This window comes from Melospiza georgiana, chromosome 16 (assembly GCF_028018845.1).
Source record: "Melospiza georgiana isolate bMelGeo1 chromosome 16, bMelGeo1.pri, whole genome shotgun sequence".
Lineage (NCBI taxonomy): Eukaryota > Metazoa > Chordata > Aves > Passeriformes > Passerellidae > Melospiza > Melospiza georgiana.
The window spans coordinates 14856818-14874664 of NC_080445.1; the positions used below are offsets into that span (position 1 = coordinate 14856818).

The 17847-nt window shown below is 54.5% G+C and overlaps 1 protein-coding gene across 3 annotated transcripts in view; it reads left to right on the forward strand.

The window, feature by feature from the left end:
• The first annotated feature begins 56 nt into the window (after positions 1-56).
• WDR90 (WD repeat domain 90) overlaps positions 57-17847 on the forward strand; it is a 38683-nt gene continuing 20892 nt past the window's right edge. The window contains exons 1-18 of one of the 3 annotated variants that reach the window (XM_058035261.1): positions 57-121; positions 1619-1710; positions 1793-1969; positions 2238-2355; positions 2922-3092; positions 4259-4382; positions 4709-4776; positions 4871-4977; positions 6380-6601; positions 7264-7332; positions 8722-8832; positions 8909-9054; positions 9908-9965; positions 11153-11271; positions 11679-11834; positions 13555-13682; positions 15543-15659; positions 16540-16775. In XM_058035261.1, coding sequence (XP_057891244.1) covers positions 112-121; positions 1619-1710; positions 1793-1969; positions 2238-2355; positions 2922-3092; positions 4259-4382; positions 4709-4776; positions 4871-4977; positions 6380-6601; positions 7264-7332; positions 8722-8832; positions 8909-9054; positions 9908-9965; positions 11153-11271; positions 11679-11834; positions 13555-13682; positions 15543-15659; positions 16540-16775 — 2229 coding nt within the window. In that variant the 5' untranslated portion in view covers positions 57-111. Of the gene's footprint in view, positions 122-836; positions 892-1618; positions 1711-1792; positions 1970-2237; positions 2356-2921; positions 3093-4258; positions 4383-4708; positions 4777-4870; positions 4978-6379; positions 6602-7263; positions 7333-8721; positions 8833-8908; positions 9055-9907; positions 9966-11152; positions 11272-11678; positions 11835-13554; positions 13683-15542; positions 15660-16539; positions 16776-17847 lie in introns of those variants that run through there. The other 2 variants (XM_058035262.1, XM_058035263.1) reach the window with 2 other exon arrangements.

A 17847-nucleotide genomic window follows, 5' to 3' on the forward strand; every position in this document is an offset into this window, starting at 1 on the left:
GGGTCAGCGCCCGGGGGCGGGGTTGGAGGCGGGACATAATCACGTGATAGGCGCTATCGCGCCGCTGATTGGCTGCAGCCGCGCGGGACGGTTGATCCGGCGGCGAGCGCCATGGCGGCAGGTGGGGGGGCACGGGGGGCACGGGGGCGACAGTAGGGACGGGAGGGGGGATATGGGGTAATGGGGGCGTGATCGAGGATGAGGGGACACGGGGTAATGGGGGTGTGACCGAGGATGAGGGGACACAGGGTAATGGGGGTGTGACCAGGATGGGGGCACACGGGGTAATGGAGGGACACGGGGTAATGGGGGTGTGACCGGGTATGGGGGCACACGGGGGGACACAGGGTAAGGGGGGTGTGACCGGGATGGGGGGACACGGGGTAATGGGGGGACACGGGGTAATGGGGGTGTGACCGGGATGGGGGCACACGGGGGGACACGGGGTAATGGGGGTGTGACCGGGGATGGAGGGGTAGGGGGCAATGGGAGTGTGACCGGAGATGGGGACATACGGGGTAATGGGGGTGTGACCAGGATGGGGGGACACGGGGTAATGGGGTGTGACCGGGGATGGGGGGACACGGGGTAATAATGGGGGTGTGACCGGGGATGGGGGGACACGGGGTAATGGGGTGTGACCGGGGATGGGGGGACACGGGGTAATAATGGGGGTGTGACCGGGGATGGGGGGACACGGGGTAATGGGGGGGGGCATCACCGGGGACGGGGGGACACGGGGTAATGGGGGTGTGACCGGGTATGGGGGACACGGGGCAATGGGGGTGTGGCCGGGTATGAGGGGATGTGGGGCGTCACTGGGGATGGGGGTTCGGAGCATGGCGGTGTCACTGCGGATGGAGCAGCTCCGGCGGGGCTCGGAGCACAGCGGTAACGGGAGGGGGGTGGGCACCGGGGATGGGGGGCATCCGGAGCACAGGGGTGCCAGGGGTGAAGGGTTTGTAGGTTTGGAGCGTGGCGGTAACAGGGATGTCGCTCGGGCTGGGTTGGTTGGATTCGGGCTCAGGGTCCTCACTGGGGCTGGGGGCTCAGGGCACTGTCACCGGGCAGGGGGTACTGGGGGGGGCACAGGGGCGTTGCTGGATCGGGGGGGCTGCATCATCACTGGGCATGGGGACTCTGGGCACAGAGGTAACGGGGTGCCACCAGGGCTGGCGAGGCTTGGAACGTGCAGATACTGGGTTGTCACCGGGGCCGGGGAGAATGGGGAGCGTAGGATTCCACAAGCAGGTCTGTAACCGTGCTGGGGGCACAGGGACAGCACTGGGGTGGCAGGGTCAGGACTGTGGAGGTGCTGGATATCATTGGGGCTGGAGGAGCTCAGGGCTTGGAGGTTCCTGGGGCGTTCCTGGGGCTGGAGGAGAGGAGTAAAGGGGTTTTCAGCAGGACTCTGGGGCTTGGGGGTGTCACCAGGGCTGGGGGGAATTGGGGTAAAGAGATAATGGAGATGTTACCAGGACTGCATCATGAGACTGAAACAAGCTGGGGAGACTCAGGACATGCAGGCAGTGGGGTGCTAATGGGGCAGGGAACCTGGGGGCATACAGGGGGCAGTGGGGCTTGGGGTTCCATGCCCCGATGATCCCGGTGCTGGCAGCCTGGCAGCGTCCCTACCTGAACATCTTCAAGCACTTCCGTGTGGAGGAGTGGAAGCGCTCTGCCAAGGAGGGGGACGTGGCCGCCCTCACGGTAACGGGGCCACCATGGGGCAGGGGGTACTGCCAGGGGTGGGCAGTGCTGACCCACCCCCGTCCTTCCCTGCCTTCCAAAGGACACGAGGATGAAGGGAACAATCTACCGGATCCGAGGCTCCAACCCAGCCAGCAGCTACCTGCAGCTGCCCCGGGCAGGGACGCAGTCCCTGGGGCTCACAGGGCGTTACCTCTACCTGCTCTTCAGGCCCCTGCCCCGCAAGCACTTCCTCGTGCACCTGGATGTCACCACCGAGGTCCGTGACACGGGGTGGCCTCTTACGCTGCCATCAGTGATTGAAGCACTGGGGATGGCGCTGGTGGGCTCGGGGGCTGCAGGATGTGGCTGTTCTTTGCTGCTGGTGGGTCACTCCGGGCTGGAGGTGGTTTCCATCCTGGTGGCAGCTCTGCCAGGGCCAGGGGACTTGGAGGGGACAGGAGACAGGGCCACATGCCTCCTCCTCTGCAGCACTTCCCTGCCGAAGCCACCAGGGTGACTAAAGCTCCGTGTGTGTCTCTACCCAGGAAAACCAGGTGGTTCGCATCTCCTTCTCCAACCTCTTCAAGGAATTCAAATCCTCGGCCACCTGGCTGCAGTTCCCCTTCGTCTGCGGGGCAGCCAGCGAGGGCACGGCCCGGCGGGGTGAGGAGCTGGGGCTGGGCTGCCACACCACCACCAGAACTAATTGTTAGAGAGTAAATTGAGCTCTCAAGATGGCTCGATGTGTTTGAAGAGAAACTGTGGCTACCTTATCCCTGGGATGGCCCAAGGCCAGGTTGGATGAGGGGTGGAGCAGTCTGGGCTGGTGGAAAGTGGCCCTGCCCGTGGCAGGGGATGGAATGAGATGGGTTTAAAGGTTGTCCCTCCCAACACAAACCATTCCAGGATTTTATGGTAACAGTGGTGGGCCTGAGCAGGAGCCCCTCTGCAGCCAGGCCAGAGCTGTAGCTCCTGCTTGCGCTGTCCCCCATCCCTGCTCTCCCAAACAGTGGGTGCAGTGTCAGGCCAGGCATGAGCCCATGGAGGTGGTGGCATCTCTGTCTGTCCTTCCCCATCCCCGAGCCTACAAGACATGTTTTCCCGCTTGGCACAGGCCTGGTGGGAATCTTGCCTGGTAAATACTTCATGCTGAGCCCTGTGACCCCTGTGTCTCCTGTCCACAAGGTCCCTGTCTGCAGCCTGTTTCCCACCATCCCTCCTGTCCCCAGGTGTGCCCGGAGCAGCCCCGGGTGACGCGCGCTGGACGTGCCTGGTGCTGGACCTGCCCTCCATCCTGGCCCTGTACCTGGCCCGCAGCTACAGCCACCTCAGGGGGGTCAAACTCTGCTGCAACCTGCTCGTGAAGAACCTCTGCACCAGCGACCTGCTCTTCGAGCCAGGTGAGGAGCCCAGAGCCTGGGCTGAACTCTGCTGCCTCCTGAGACTGCAGCCCAGCCTGGGGGGAGACCATGGGGGCTCAGAGCTGAGTTTGCATCCCTGGCAGAACACTGGTGCTCTATGATGTGAACAGAAAGGGGAAAATACTTGGTACAGTGTTAAGTTTGGGACGCCTCCAAGCCCCATCCAGCCTGACCTTGGGCACTGCCAGGGATCCAGGGGCAGCCACAGCTGCTCTGGGCACCCTGTGCCAGGGCCTGCCCACCCTCACAGGGAACAATTCCCAATTCCCAATATCCCATCCATCCCTGCCCTCTGGCAGTGGGAGCCATTCCCTGGGTCCTGTCCCTCCATCCCTTGTCCAAAGTCCCTCCCCTCCTCTCTTGGAGCCCCCTTTAGGCACTGGAAGGAAATCTGAAATGGAATACAGTCTTCCAACCTCTGGAGGAAAGTATCCTCTCATTTTCCAGCTGTAAAAGTGAATGAAAAGAGCAAAGTTAAATATTTTTCTAAGGTTAGAAATTTTTTCAGGGGTGAAAATGAAAGGTATCATCAAACTTCACTTCTGCAAGACTTGTGCTTTTATCTGTTTGAAGAGCCTGTGCTTTTTTGTGTGTCAAAAATCTTCCAACCTGCTTTTTTTATCCACCTGCTCAGTGTGGCAGAGGTACTTTGGTCAAATTCTTTGTTTTCTCTCTTTCCTTTTTTGTGCTGGAATTCTGTCTGAACTGCCTGGCCTGCTGGGAAGCATCAGTGAGGAAGAAGTTATAGGGGCTGCTTTGAAATTCCTGAAACTTACTGCATCTTTCCTGAAACCTTTTCTGTTTCACTTTCCTAAGTTTAAAAATTCGTGGAGGAAATAAGAAAATGGGCAATGAGCTTTAAGAGAAATCATATGAAACTGCTGAATCAGTGAACAGAAATGACATGATTCTTGAGCCTGGGGGTTTATAACTGAAACCCAAAGGTTTGTGCTCTGGGTTCTTCTTTGGAGGTTCAGAGTTGCAGGAATACACCTGTGAAATGTGGGTTTGTTGCAAACCTCAGGCTTGTTGTGCTCTTTGTTGCTCTGGTGGGAAGGGGTGTGTGCCTGTATCCCTCAGGGATTCCAGGCAGTTCCCTGGGCTTGGGGAGCTCAGTGTGTGTGTGTGTGTCCCTGTCCTGCCAGGTGTGACCTTGGCCAGGGCCCGCCTGGGTGACCTGTCCTGCCGTGGGGTGGCTCCCATGCCCCGGGAGTTGGCCTTCCCTGTGCCCAAGGGGCAGAAGTGGCACGACCTCTATGACTACATCAGGTATGGCTGCTCCCACCCCTCTGCAGCTCCCAGAGCTCCCCGTGCCCCTGGGAGGGGCAGGATGGGCAGTGCCACTTAAGGAATGACAGACCAGGTGAACCTGGGCTGGGTTTTGGTCCCCTCACCTCCAGCATTTTGGTGTTGGTAACAAAGACACCTTTAGTGCCATCTGCCTGTGGTACCCTGTGTTTGGAGGACCATAAGGAACAAGGGAGGGATCTTATGACAGCAAAGAGGCCTCTGTGCCAGGCTGAGGTGCCCGGTGATACTGCTGGGTGCCAATGCAGTATCCCAGTGACACAGTGCCTTCCTCTGCTTCTGCTCAGGTTCCCATCTGAGGGGCCTGAGCTGCTGCACAACTCCATCCAGAAGAGTTTCCCACATCCTGTGGCAGGTGGGAATGCTGGGGATGGCAGCCAAGGCTGTGCCAGCCCAGCTGGGTGCCCTGGGTTTCCAAAAGAGCTCCATCTTCTCCTTGTGTTGCCCAGGTGACCAAGTCCTGCAGGAGCCTGGCCACCCACCGACCCAGCTGGTGACACGCTCCAGAGCAGCCTGTGACCTGCCCCCTGTCCAGCAGAAGAGCTGTCCCAAAGCTGTAAGTGCACCACGGAGGAGGCTGCAGCTCCTTCCTTCCTGCTTCCCATGGAGCTTTTGTCTTAATTTAAGAGGTAGAAGCTGCTTGTTGTCATTGGCAGCTGCTGCAGGCACGGTCTGGTGACCACAGCCCTGCAGTGACTGCCTGGGGGTGCAGTGCAGCACAGACAGGAGATGTGCCAAGTCCCTTGGGATCTCCAGACATCCATCTTCCCTGTGTCTGTGGAGGCAGCAGATCCGTGTGGCTTCAAGTTATAGATAAGGCAGTGAGGTGTGGAGACCAAGGAATGTGAGCAGTGCCCTGAGGGAGCAGAGCAGGGTGTGGAGCTGGCATTGCTGGGGCTGCAGGCAGCTGCCCTCAGCTTGGTTTCCCCTTCCCTGTGACAGTGTTCCCAGGGGTTTTCAGATGAGGGAAGAGATGAGGATCTGACTCCATGTTTCAGAAGGCTGATTTATTATTTTATGATATATATTACATTAAAACTATACTAAAAGAATAGAAGAAAAGGTTTCGTCAGAAGGCTGGCTAAGAATAGAATAGCAAAGAATGATAACAAAGGTTTGTGGCTCAACTCTCTGTCTGAGCCAGCTGACTGTGATTGGCCATTAATTGCAAACATCCAACATGGGCCAATCACAGATCCATCAACAATCCTGTTGCACTCCACAGCAGCAGATAATCAATGTTTACATTTTGTTCCTGAGGCCTCTCAGCTTCTTCAGGATGAAAAATCCTAGGGAAAGGATTTTTCATAAAAGTTGTCTGTGACACTTCCCCACTGGGATGATGTGTGATCTGGGGTCCAGGCTGGCTCACCAGTGTGGTGGGGGATGTTGGGAAGCCATCCTCATGCTGTGGAGAGGGAGAACTGAGGAGCACGACCTCTCCAAAAAGAGAGGTGTCCAAAGGATGGCTGTGAGGGTGGTGAAAGGTCTAGAGGGGAAGGGTTAAGAGGTACAGCAGCCACTTGGTTTGATCAGATGGAGAAAAAGAGACTGAGGTCACACCTTGTCAGGGGCTGCAGCTCTGATCTCTGCTCCCTGTGACAGGGACAGGACCCAGGGAATGGCTGGAGCTGTGTCAGGGCAGGTTTTAATGGATATTAGATAAAGGTTCTTCCCCCAGAAGGTGGTTGGGCACTGAGCAGTCTCCCCAGGGCAGGGGTCCAAACGTGCCAGAGCCCCAGGAGCATTTGGACAAGGCTCTGGTTTGCTGTCTGAAGGAGATGAACCGTGCACAGACAGTGCTGGGGTTGTGAGGAGAGGGCTGGTTAACAATCTGGATTAACAGCCAGGTATCCACAGGGCTGCTCCCCCTCCAGAATTTTTCCTCCTTGCCCCTGGGCAGGTGGAGGGCGCTGGGAGGAGAGCTGAGCTCTGTCTGAGGCTTTGCTCTTTCTCAGGTGCCACGTCGGTGTCCTGTGGTCACAAAAAGCATCCCTGAGGTTCACCTGGCAGTGCCAGGGCCTGGGGGAGCTGTGCCTGCTGCAGACCCCGTGCTGGAGGAGAAGCTGCACAGTGCAGGGGACACGAGGCAGCCACTGCCACTCAGTGCTGGTGGCATCCATGTCTATGCTCATCAGAGGAGGGGACAGACAGCCCGAGCTGTCCCTGGCTCACAGGAGGTGTGTGAAGTTCTGGAGGGTCGCAAGGTGCCTTTGGGGTTTTTTCTTTGGGGTATTTCCCTTTATTTCTACTGAAGGGAGAGAGGGAACACAATGTTCATGGGTTTCAGTTAAACTCATGGAGTCCCAAAGATGCAGAGGAGCAGTTCTTTCCACTAGCATCCTCCCTGCCTTGACAGAGGGACCCTGTGCTCAAATGTGCTGACCTTAAGCCCAGGTTTGCCCAGGTGTGTACAGGAGGGCTCTGGCCCTTTTGCCATCCCACAGGTGAGCCCCAGCCTGCAGGACAGCCCTGGAGGTGTCCAAGGCCAGGTTGGACAGGGCTTGGAGCAACCTGGGCTGGTGGAAGGTGTCCCTGTCCATGGCCAGGGGGGTGGAGGTGGGTGGACTTAAAGGTGCCTTCCTGCCCAAACCAGTCTGGGATTGTCACAGTGCATCACTGGGGCTGGGTGGGAGAGCTGCTCAACTCAGAAACCCCAGCTCCTCCTGCTGCCAACTCTGACTCTGCCAGGTTAAATGCTTTCAAGTTGTCCCCTCTGGCAGGAGAAACCCAAAGCTGCCTCTGTGCTCCAGAGAGCCAAGCACTGGGGCTGGGGTGCCCATGGAGGGTGGACCCCAGCCTGGCTCTGAGCATGATGGTGCTCTCTGGTTTTCTTTTCCAGGGGCTTGTGCCAGATCCCATCCTGAAGCTGAGAACAATTATTGGCTTTGGAGGCTGCAGCACCAAATGGGTCAGTGGCTTGGGTGAGCTGGGGAGTTGATCTGTCACTGTGTGGCCAGGATATGGATGTTTTGGAGGTGTGAAATGCAGCTGAGTGTGGCACTGAGTGATGTGGAAAATGATCCCAAAGTGGGTGAGCCTGAGCGTCTGTGACAACTGCTCTGCTGTTAGGATGGTGAATTAAAAATTATGGGGCCCATTAGACAGAATTATAGGATGGAAAAGCCCTCTAAGGACATCAATTCCAGCTGATTTTCTCAGGAATCCCCAGCCTTCCACTGACCCACGTCCTCAAGTGCCACATCCACATGTCTTTTAAATCCCTCCAGGGATGGTGTCTCCACCTCTGCCCTGGGCAGCTGTGCCAGTGCCTGACAGCCCTTTCTGTGAAGTTTTCCTGATATCCAATATAAACCTCCCCTGGCAACACTTGAGGCCATTTCCTCCCTTTTTCCCTGGGAGCAGAGCCTGACCCTCACCTGGCTGCCCCCTCCTGTCAGGGAGTTGTGGAGACCCAGAAGGTCCAGGCTGAGGCCCCCCAGCTGCCTCTCATCAGACTTGTTCTCCAGACCCTTCACTAAATTCCACTTCTTTTTAAGACATTAAAACTGGTGCTGCTTTGTTGGAGGCTGGAAAGGAAGGCGTGTGGTTTGGATTGTTTCTGTGGCACACTGGGCCTTGCCTGTGGTCTGTGTTAACATAAAGGAAGGGTTGGTTTGCTTCAGTCAGTTGAAGGCTCTGCCAGCAATGTCATTTTCCTTGGATCTGCTGTCCAGTAGTAGGGAAGGGACCTTAAAGCCCATCCCATTCCATCCCCTGCCATAGGAAGGGCCACCTGCCACGAGCCCAGGTTGTTCCACACCCTGTCCAACCCAGCCTTGGACACTGCCAGGGCTGGGGAAGAGCTGTGCCTGGGCTGTGGGGCAGTTCTGGAGCTGTGTCCTCATATATGGTCTCTTCCAGCTGGGTCTCATAAGCTTTTGGAGATTTATTTACCCAGGATAGCTCAGCTACCTGAGAAGGCATAAAATCAGCAGGATGGCTTCTGTGGTAGTGTTGGAAACAGAAAAGTTTTAAGAAAGGGCAAAATAACAAAACTTTACAGCAAAAAGCTGAGCCAGGTGCAAGAGGTTCTTGCCCTGGTAAAACACCTCACAAAAGGAATTAGTTCCTTTGTTGTCTTCTTTTTCTAGTAAATTGTTCAGGGGGGACTTTTTGGCTCCTGTCCAATTCGCTATCCTTAAATTTGAGGTAAAGTCCCCCAGGTCCTATGAGGTGTCTTTACCTAATCGAGGAGAGAAACTTCTGGGTTTTTTTCCTTTTTAAGGAGACAGAGGATAGTTTTGTCTCTCCCTCAAGGGGGCACATTCCCACAGTGTCCTGTGTGTCCATGCTGCAGGCCCTGTGGACGCGGGACAGCATGGCCGTGGTGTACCCCTGCCATGCCGTCATCGTGGCCCTGCTCCTCCAGACTGGCGAGCAGAGGTTCTTCCTTGGCCACACAGACAAGGTGAGTGAGACCCCCTGCTCCATCCCTGTCCTGTGCCCTGGGCTCTCTGTGCTCCCCTGTGGCCGTGTCCCCGCAGGTGGCAGCGCTGGCCTTCAGCGGCAGCGGCTCCGTGCTGGCCTCGGCGCAGGCTGGGCCCCGCGGCCTCGGCCGCCTCTGGGACTTCCCCACAGGAACCTGCCTGAGCCTCTTCAAAACCCACCTGCACGGCCTGGTGTCCCTCAGGTGGGTGCTCAGCAGGGCAGCACAGCAGCTGTTCCTGGGGTGAATTGTAGGATTGATGGGGTGGCACGGTCGGGACAGATGGAGACAGAGATCTCTGCAGCCAGGTCAGGAACTTGGGGTTTATTGCAAAGGGCCTGGGGGCAGGGCCCTGCTGGGAGCTGCAGCCACAGCTCAGAGCAGGCTGAGAGAAGAGAGGGGCAGAGAGGATAAGAGAGTAAAAGGCAAGAGGTAAGAGTAAGAGCTAAGACAGCGAGGTTCCTGTTACAATACAATAAAATCTTCTTCTCTGGTGAATATTCTGATTCTCACTAACCAATCTAGTACAAGATACAAATCCTATAGCATTTCCATACAGCCTATAAGAATCATTACATTACCATACTGTGTTACATTTTAAGCCCTATAAGCTCCTCTTTGGGCCCCTTCTGCCAAGCTGGCAGGGTCTGCTCTGACCCTTGGGCCTGCCTGCAAGCCGAGGGTGTTGTTCCATCAAAAGGGGATCACCTTCAGCTGGCCATGCCATTGTTTTCCAGTTGTTCAGTGGTATCTGAGGTATCTCAAAGCTTGCTTTCATTTCAATCTCGCTTATAGTCTCCTTATTCTCAAATTCTTTCGCCAGGCAATCATATTTATAAGGCTTTCCTGTTTCATCTTCCCCAGCAATAAATTACAGCTGCCTGTGTTTGTCACTGAACCTGCTGGTGGCTGGCCTGGATGTGCTGCCACCTCTGTGCTGAGCTTATCCCTCAGCTCTTGCTGTCTCCCCGTCCCCACTGCTTGTCCCCTTTCATGCCCTGTGAGGATGAACCCAGGGTACAAGGAGCTGTTTTTCACCAGGTCTCTCTTCCTGCAGCTTTTCCCACAGTGGAGCTGTTCTGTGTGGTGTGGGGAAGGACGTGCACAGCAAAACGGTGAGAGCTGACACGGGCTGGGAGGTTTCCCTGGGAGAGCTGTTCTCCCAGATTCTGTAGTTATTTTCCAGGCAAAACTCTGCTCTCAGCTTTCCTAGAAATGTTCTTGGGGCATATCCCTGTCTCATTAGCTGCCTAGAGAATACTTTCCCTCTGCCTGATGCTTGTGGATGTTCCTCAGCTGCAAGTGAACAAATCCTTCTGGAAGCAGCTGGAGAGACGTGCTGGGGTTGTGCTTTGGGGCTGTTCTATCCCTGGAATGGTCCCAGCTAGGAGCCAGGCAGGGTGATGGGATTATATCTTTATTTTACTAGCATTTAGGGCAAGATGTGAGGTGAAATCTTCCAGCTCCAGGCATGACTGTGGGAAGGGATGCCAGGCACTGGAGCTGCCACCCAGCTTTGTAGCTGGGGATGACGCAGATCCCACGTGGAGCAGTCAAAAATAAACTTGTTCCATGGGACTGGGGGTTTTGTTTTGTCAGTGGAACTGTTTTTTATCCTTTAGTGACGACCATCAGCAATTAGCTGTGCCATCACTAAGTGAAGGAGAATCCACACAGTGCTCTGTGTTTTTCCCTGCACGTGGCAGTGTTCTGTGATCCGTGTGGGAGCAGGGGAGGTGGGATCAGTGGGGGAAAGCTGGGTGGGAGAATGGGGGTGCTGGGGGAGTATCTCCCCCAGGGTGATGCCTCAGCCCATGCCAGCCTCTGGGGTGATGCTGGGTTTGGTTTAACACTGTGCTGGAATGCAGATCATCCTCCTGCATTTCTGTTTGCTCCGGGCAGAGGGTTTGACTCTTGCCCCTGGTGATGGGCACTGAGGGCACACAGAGCTGTCCTGAGCAGTGGGCACGTGCTGCCCCCTGCTCCCCCAGCCCTGGGACTGCTCCTATATCCCAGCAGGCAGAGTTCCCACTGCTCTGTGGATTTTCTCTCCAAGTCTGAGTCCTGTTGCCAGGCAGCCCTGGGATTTAGAACCTGTAATTATGGATTGCAGAAAAGGATATTGCCATGAAACTTTGCAAAGCTGTTGGACTGTCCTAAACCCTCTGTGCAATAGGTTTTATTTCCCTGCTCCAGCTCTGTTATCAATACTTTGTGCCCAGCTCTGGAGCAGCTGTGGGATGAAAAGCTCTTGTGCTGCCAAGGTTTTGAGCAGCTCTCCCATCACATTTTTTTGTTTCAGATGGTGGTGGTGTGGAACACTGCTCAGGTGACCCGTGGTGGAGGCGTGACTGTGCTGGCCAAAGCACACACAGATGTGGACATCCAGGCCATGAAGATTGCTTTCTTTGATGATACCAGGTAGTGTGCCAGGAAAAGAAATTGAAAGTATTGATTCTTAGATATTGGGCAGGAATTGTTCCCTCTGAGGGTGGAGTGAGCCCTGGCACAGGGTGCCCAGAGCAGCTGTGGCTGCCTCTGGATTCCTGGCAGTGCCCAAGGCCAGGCTGGACAGGGCTTGGGACAGCCTGGGACAATGGAAGGTGTCCCCATGGCAGGGTTGGAATGAGATGAGCTTTAAGGTCCCTTCACCCCAAACCCCTTTTATTTGATATCTCTGGCATGGCTGGGGGAAAATTGTGGTGCTGCAGCTATTGGTTGCCATTCCTGCTCTCAGTCCTTGCTGTCAGCAGCCCTTGGGACACTGCCCTGCCCTCAGGGGCCCGTGGAGCCCTGCCCTGGTGCTCAGGCCGTGTCTCCCTGCACAGGATGGTGTCGTGTGGCCGGGACAACATCAGGTTGTGGCGATTGCGGAGCGGGGCCCTGCGCTCGTGTCCAGTCCCCCTGGGCGAGTACCACGCCCTGGAGTTCACCGACCTGGCCTTCGAGGAGGGGCCCCAGCAGGAGCCAGAGGACCGTGCACTGTAAGGGGCTGTGTGTGTGTGGGTGTGTGCCCTGTGAGGGGCTGTGTGTGTGTGCCCTGTGAGGGACTGTGTGTGAGCCCTGTGAGGGGCTGTGTGTGTGTGCCCTGTGAGGGGCTGTGTGTGTGTGCCCTGTGAGGGGCTGTGTGTGAGCCCTGTGAGGGGCTGTGTGTGTGTGCCCTGTGAGGGGCTGTGTGTGAGCCCTGTGAGGGGCTGTGTGTGTGTGCCCTGTGAGGGGCTCTGTGTGTGCCCTGTGAGGGGCTCTGTGTGTGTGTGTGTGCCCTGTGAGGGGTTCTGTGTGTGCCCTGTGAGGGGCTCTGTGTGTGCCCTGTGAGGGGCTGTGTGTGTGAGCCCTGTGAGGGGCTGTGTGTGAGCCCTGTGAGAGGCCGTGTGTGTGTGTGTGTGTGTGCCCTGTGAGGGGCTGTGTGTGTGCCCTGTGAGGGGCTGTGTGTGTGTGTGTGCCCTGTGAGGGCCTGTGTGTGTGAGCCCTGTGAGGGGCTGTGTGTGTGTGTGTGTGTGCCCTGTGAGGGGCTGTGTGTGTGTGTGTGCCCTGTAAGGGGCTGTGTGTGTGTGTGCCCTGTGAGGGGCTCTGTGTGAGCCCTGTGAGAGGCCGCGTGTGTGTGTGTGTGTGCCCTGTGAGGGGCTGTGTGTGTGCCCTGTGAGGGGCTCTGTGTGAGCCCTGTGAGGGGCTGTGTGTGTGTGTGTGCCCTGTGAGGGCCTGTGTGTGTGAGCCCTGTGAGGGGCTGTGTGTGTGTGTGTGCCCTGTGAGGGCCTGTGTGTGTGAGCCCTGTGAGGGGCTGTGTGTGTGTGTGTGTGTGCCCTGTGAGGGGCTGTGTGTGTGTGTGCCCTGTGAGGGGCTCTGTGTGTGTGTATGTGTACCCTGTGTGTGTGCCCTGTGTCTGTGCCCTGTGAGGGACTCTGTGTGCCCTGTAAGGGGCTGTGTGCATCCACCCCAACCAGGCCAGAACTCCAGTCAGGGTCCATAGGGTCTTGGTCTCTGTCTTTGTGATGGTCGTGAGGCAAATGAGGGAAACTTCAGACCATGAGGGAGACTTTAGACGTCTCTTACAGCCTGTCACTGTCACCTGTCCCTGGCAGCCCAGAGGAGGGAGCTCTGCAGCTCTCCCTGTTAGCATTCTCCTTCCCCCTCCACTACGGCACTGTGCTGGGCTTCTCCCTCAAAATGCAGCTGCCCTCTGGAGCTGGGACAGGCTCTCCCCACTCAGCACGTGTCACCTCCCAGAAGGGCTTTGGCTGCTCACAGAACAGCCTCTTTCCTCTTGCCATGCCGCTGTTGTGCCACATTTAGTGACTCTCTCCCCACCTGAAGCTCTCTGTTGGATTCCTGGGTCAGCGGGAGGAGCCTGGCACACATCCTCTTGCATACAGACACAGGCTTTGTTGTTTTATTTTAATCATCAAAGCCAGACCTTTGTTGCCACCCCATGTTGTCCCACAAAGCAGAGCTGTCAGCTCAGCCAGCCTGTGGCAGAGGGAGCCTCCTTTCTGGAGTTTATGGCAAGCTTTTAGCTCTTTTGCTAATTTCCATTCCAAAGGGTCAGGAAACTAAATAGGAAGCTCTGACTTCTTTGAAGATGTGTGGAACACTTGGACACCTTGTTGACCTCTTATATTTCTTGTGAGCCAGGATTGCTTTACACAAACAAAGTAAACCAAAGTGGTTTTTTATTAAAAGCAAATCTCTCCTGGTTTTTTTCCACAGCTTTGTGTGCAGCAGGAGTGGCCACGTGCTGGAGGTGGACTACAAGAACGTCTGTGTGCGGAGTGCACGGCGCCTGCTGCCTGCACAGCCCCAGGAGGACGGGCAGGAACAGGCAGGGAGCAGCTCAGGTGGGAACAGGAGCAGGCAGGGAACAGGAGCAGCTCAGGTGGGAGCAGGAACAGGCAGAGAACAGCTCAGGTGGGAGCAGGAGCACACAGAGAACAGCTCAGGTGGGAGCAGGAGCACGCAGAGAACAGCTCAGGTGGGAGCAGGAACAAGCAGAGAACAGCTCAGGTGGGAGCAGGAGCAGGCAGAGAACAGCTCAGGTGGGAGCAGGAGCAGGCAGGGAGCAGGAACAGCTCAGGTGGGAACAGCAACAGGCAGGGAACAGCTCAGGTGGGAGCAGGAACAAGCAGAGAACAGCTCAGGTGGGAACAGAAGCACACAAGGAACAGCTCAGGTGGGAGCAGGAGCAGGCAGAGAACAGCTCAGGTGGGAGCAGGAACAAGCAGAGAACAGCTCAGGTGGGAGCAGGAACAGCTCAGGTGGGAACAGGAGCACACAGGGAACAGCTCAGGTGGGAGCAGGAGCAGGCAAGGAACACTCAGGTGGGAACAGAAGCAGCTTAGGTTGGGAGCAGGAGCAGGCAGGGAACAGGAGCAACTCAGGTAGGAGCAGGAGCAGGTAAGGAACACTCAGGTGGGAACAGGAGCAGCTCAGGTGGGAGCAGGAGCAGGTAAGGAACAGCTCAGGTGGGAGCAGGAACAGGCAGAGAGAGGGGGACCAACAACCAGTGACCACCTCCACCACCACAGGGGTCAGAAATCTGCTCAAACCAGCCAGCTCTTTTACCTACTGCTGAAGGATTATTTTGAGGCTGTTTAGATCATTGCTATTTGTCTCTTAAGGACTGCAAATAACCTTCCTTAGTACAGCAAAGTATCGTTTTAAGGAAGATTTTAGCATTTTAAATGCTGATTGCACTTTCAGAGAAACACTACTTTTAGAAACATGAGACAAGGTCTTCATTTGCTGATGGGAGGCTTAATGGAGAGATGGAAGAAGAACTAAGATTAACGAAAAAGATGAATTTGGGGATTTTTTCATTATTCAGCTGCCGCAGAGCGTTCGGGGAATCTTTGTTGCTCTACATTAAGTAGACCAACTTTCAGCTCTTCCATTAACTTGAGCAGCAGGAAGAATTCACTTTCAAGTGTGATTGCTCTGATATCTTAAAACTTAGTGCATAGTTTGCTTTGGCAAATTGAGCTAATCAATCTATAACATGGCCTTTGAGAGGAGTGCAACTGCAGTTCTCACTTCATGGGCAGGAAAGGGCCCAGGAGGAGATGAAACAAAGTCCTTGGTGCCTCCTGGTCTCAGTGCTGGCTCTGACTTGTGGCCTTTAGACCTGAATTTAGGTTGGATATTGGGGAAAATTTCTTGACTGAAAGTGTGGTAAGGCTTTGGAGCAAGCTGCCCATTCTATCCCTGGAAATGTTCAAAAAGCCTCTGGTGGCACCTGAGTGTGGCACCTGGGGACATGGGCTGGTGGGGGGATAATGGTTGGGCTCAATGATGTTTTCCAACCTTAATGATTCTATGAATCAAAAACTCCCAGTCTGTGGATTTGTATCTCCCTTCTGCAGAGAGACTTTGGGACAGGGCAGTGAAAGGGCTTGTACCTCAGGCAGTTAATCTGGGATATCCTTTGCTATAGGATCCTGTTTGAGGCAAAAATATAGCAGAGGTAGGAATCCTCTGTGCCTGGCAAGAGTTTCACTCTGGTAAAGAGGAGTTTGGAGCCCTGAGAAGGGCTGGCTGAGATCCTTCAGCCTGTTCTGCCAGTCACTGTGGGGTTCCTGCATCCTCCTCAGGCTCAGCTGGGTGTGGGTGGGCTACCAGCCTCAGCTTTTGCATTGGCCCCCTGTCAGGTTGAGTTTTCTTGTTTCACCTGTATAAGGAGCTGTTGCTTTTTGGGTTTCCAGGCCCTGGGATTGCTATCAACAGTATCAGCATGTCCTCGAGCTTCTGTGCCACGGGATCAGAGGATGGCTACGTGAGGCTGTGGCTGCTGGACTTCTCAGCTGCTGTCCTGGAGGCAGGTGAGTAGAGGTGGGAGTGGAGCTTCTGAGCTGCACATGTCCTGCTGCAGATCCAGCGCTCCACTGCCACAGCTCCCACAGCAATCCTCGTGAGTCAGGGCTGTGTGACGTGTGCTGCCTCCAGGGCTCACTGCCTTGGAAGTCTTCAGTGGCAATTATTCATGTTTATTCTTGTAACTCATAGCAGAAAGGCAGGATCTCCTGGGAGAGAGCAGACTTGCCATCTTGATTTCTGTCCCCTTCTAGCCACAGCTCATCTGTCCATGAAAAATTAGGGGAGAAGTCAAGCAGTCCTTGATTGTTTTTGAAACAATCACCATTACAGCAGAGCCCAGGGATGCTAGGAAGGGCAGAGACTAATCTCTAATCTGTCACAACTCACACCTGCAAGCATTCAGTCTTTGAGTCATGGGCATTGCTTTCCTTAATGTGGGTCTGTGTCACAGGCATGTTTTATGAAAAATCCTTTCCTTAGGATTTTTTCTCCTGAGAAGCTGAGAGGCCTCAGAAACAAAAAGTAAACATTGATTATCTGCTGCTGTGGAATGCATCTGTGATTGGTCTCATGTGGTTGTTTCTAATTAATGGCCAATCATAGTCCAGCTGTCCAGACTGTCTCAGTCAGTCACAGGATTTTGTTATCATTTCATTTTTCTTCCTTTGTTTGCTAGCCTTCTGATGAAATCCTTTCTTCTATTCTTTTAGTATAGTTTTAATATAATATATATCATAAAATAATTAATCAAGCCTTCTGAAACATGGAGTCACATCCTCGTCTCTTCCCTCATCCTGGAACCCCTGCGAACACTGCCACAGTCTGTAGCTATGTTCCAGCTGCTCCTTTCCCAGAGGATTTATTGACTCCTGTGTCTTTCCCCAGAGCATGAGGCTTCAGTGAGCTGTGTCTGCATCAGCCCAGATGGCCACAAAGTGCTGTCCACAACAGCTGCTGGGAGCCTGGGCTACCTGGACGTGCAGGCCCGGGACTACAGCATGCTGATGCGCTCCCACGGGGGCTCCGTGCTGGGCTTCTCCCTGCAGGGCAAGGGGGGGCACATGGCAACAGTGGCCCAGGACAGCACCATCCGAGTGTGGGACCTCGCCTCCAGGCAGCAGGTGGGTGACACAAGAGGCAGGTTGTTAGGAAGGATGGAAGTTTGACAAGAAAGTCTCACAGATATGTGTATGCTTAGCAGAAAGATTTTTCAATGTAGGGTCTGATGGAATAGAGATGGAAGCAAGTTTTGATATAGAAGAAAAGAATTGCTGAGCCAGTCTCACTGGATAACCAAGGAGGCAAAGGGTGTGTTAGTTAGAAAGGGTTTTTATGACTTAGAGCAAAGGATAAACCCACCTCAAACAAGAAGATGTTTTTACCAAGCAGAAAGAGAGCACAGGCAAACAAGGCAGCAAAGCTGCAAGTAGAAAAAAGGTCTCAGAATTTTCCACTGCGAGAAAACTGAAAAACAACTTCTAGCTCAAACTGTAATGTACTGACTTTTAGTGACTGGAGAATAGTAACATGAATATGGTAATTATAGTAGTTATGATAGGCTATAGATAAAAGTTAAGGTATAGATTGGTTCTGCTGTATTAAGATGCTCAGCAAAGAAAAGTCTATAATGCAGTGTAACCAAAACCAAAGGGTCTCCAGGCCTGCCTGCAGCTGACAGCTGTGGGCACAGCACTGTCACCCACCACCCTGGGCTGCTGTAACCTCTTGGATGGAATAAACTGCATTTTAGAGAGCTGCCTGGAGTCCCACATCTCTCATTTAGGCTCTTACAGGAGGTGGTGTCTCAGGGTTATTAAGAGTCTCCCTGGTCTCTGTTTGGTGCAATTATCAAAGCCCCACAATTCAGGAGCCCTCCCTGAAGCGTGAGGGGTACCGTGGGCAAGAGACCCTTTGGAAGTACAGAGGTTGTGGAATTCACATTTGCTGAACCTGAGAGAAGCAGAGAAAAGCATGATCAAAACAATTCTTATCTCATTGGCTGCTCCTGTGTGGTGCCAAAGTGAAATACAATATAGAATTGTTTACCCACAGTGATGGTGGTTTGTGTCCTTGGCCTATCAGGGCCAGGCGAGTGTGCAGACTGTCAGTCAGCAGACAGTCACAAAATTCTAAGCAGTTAAGTACTTGTACAGATTCAGTTTAAATGTAATGTGAGGTAGTGTAATATAATAT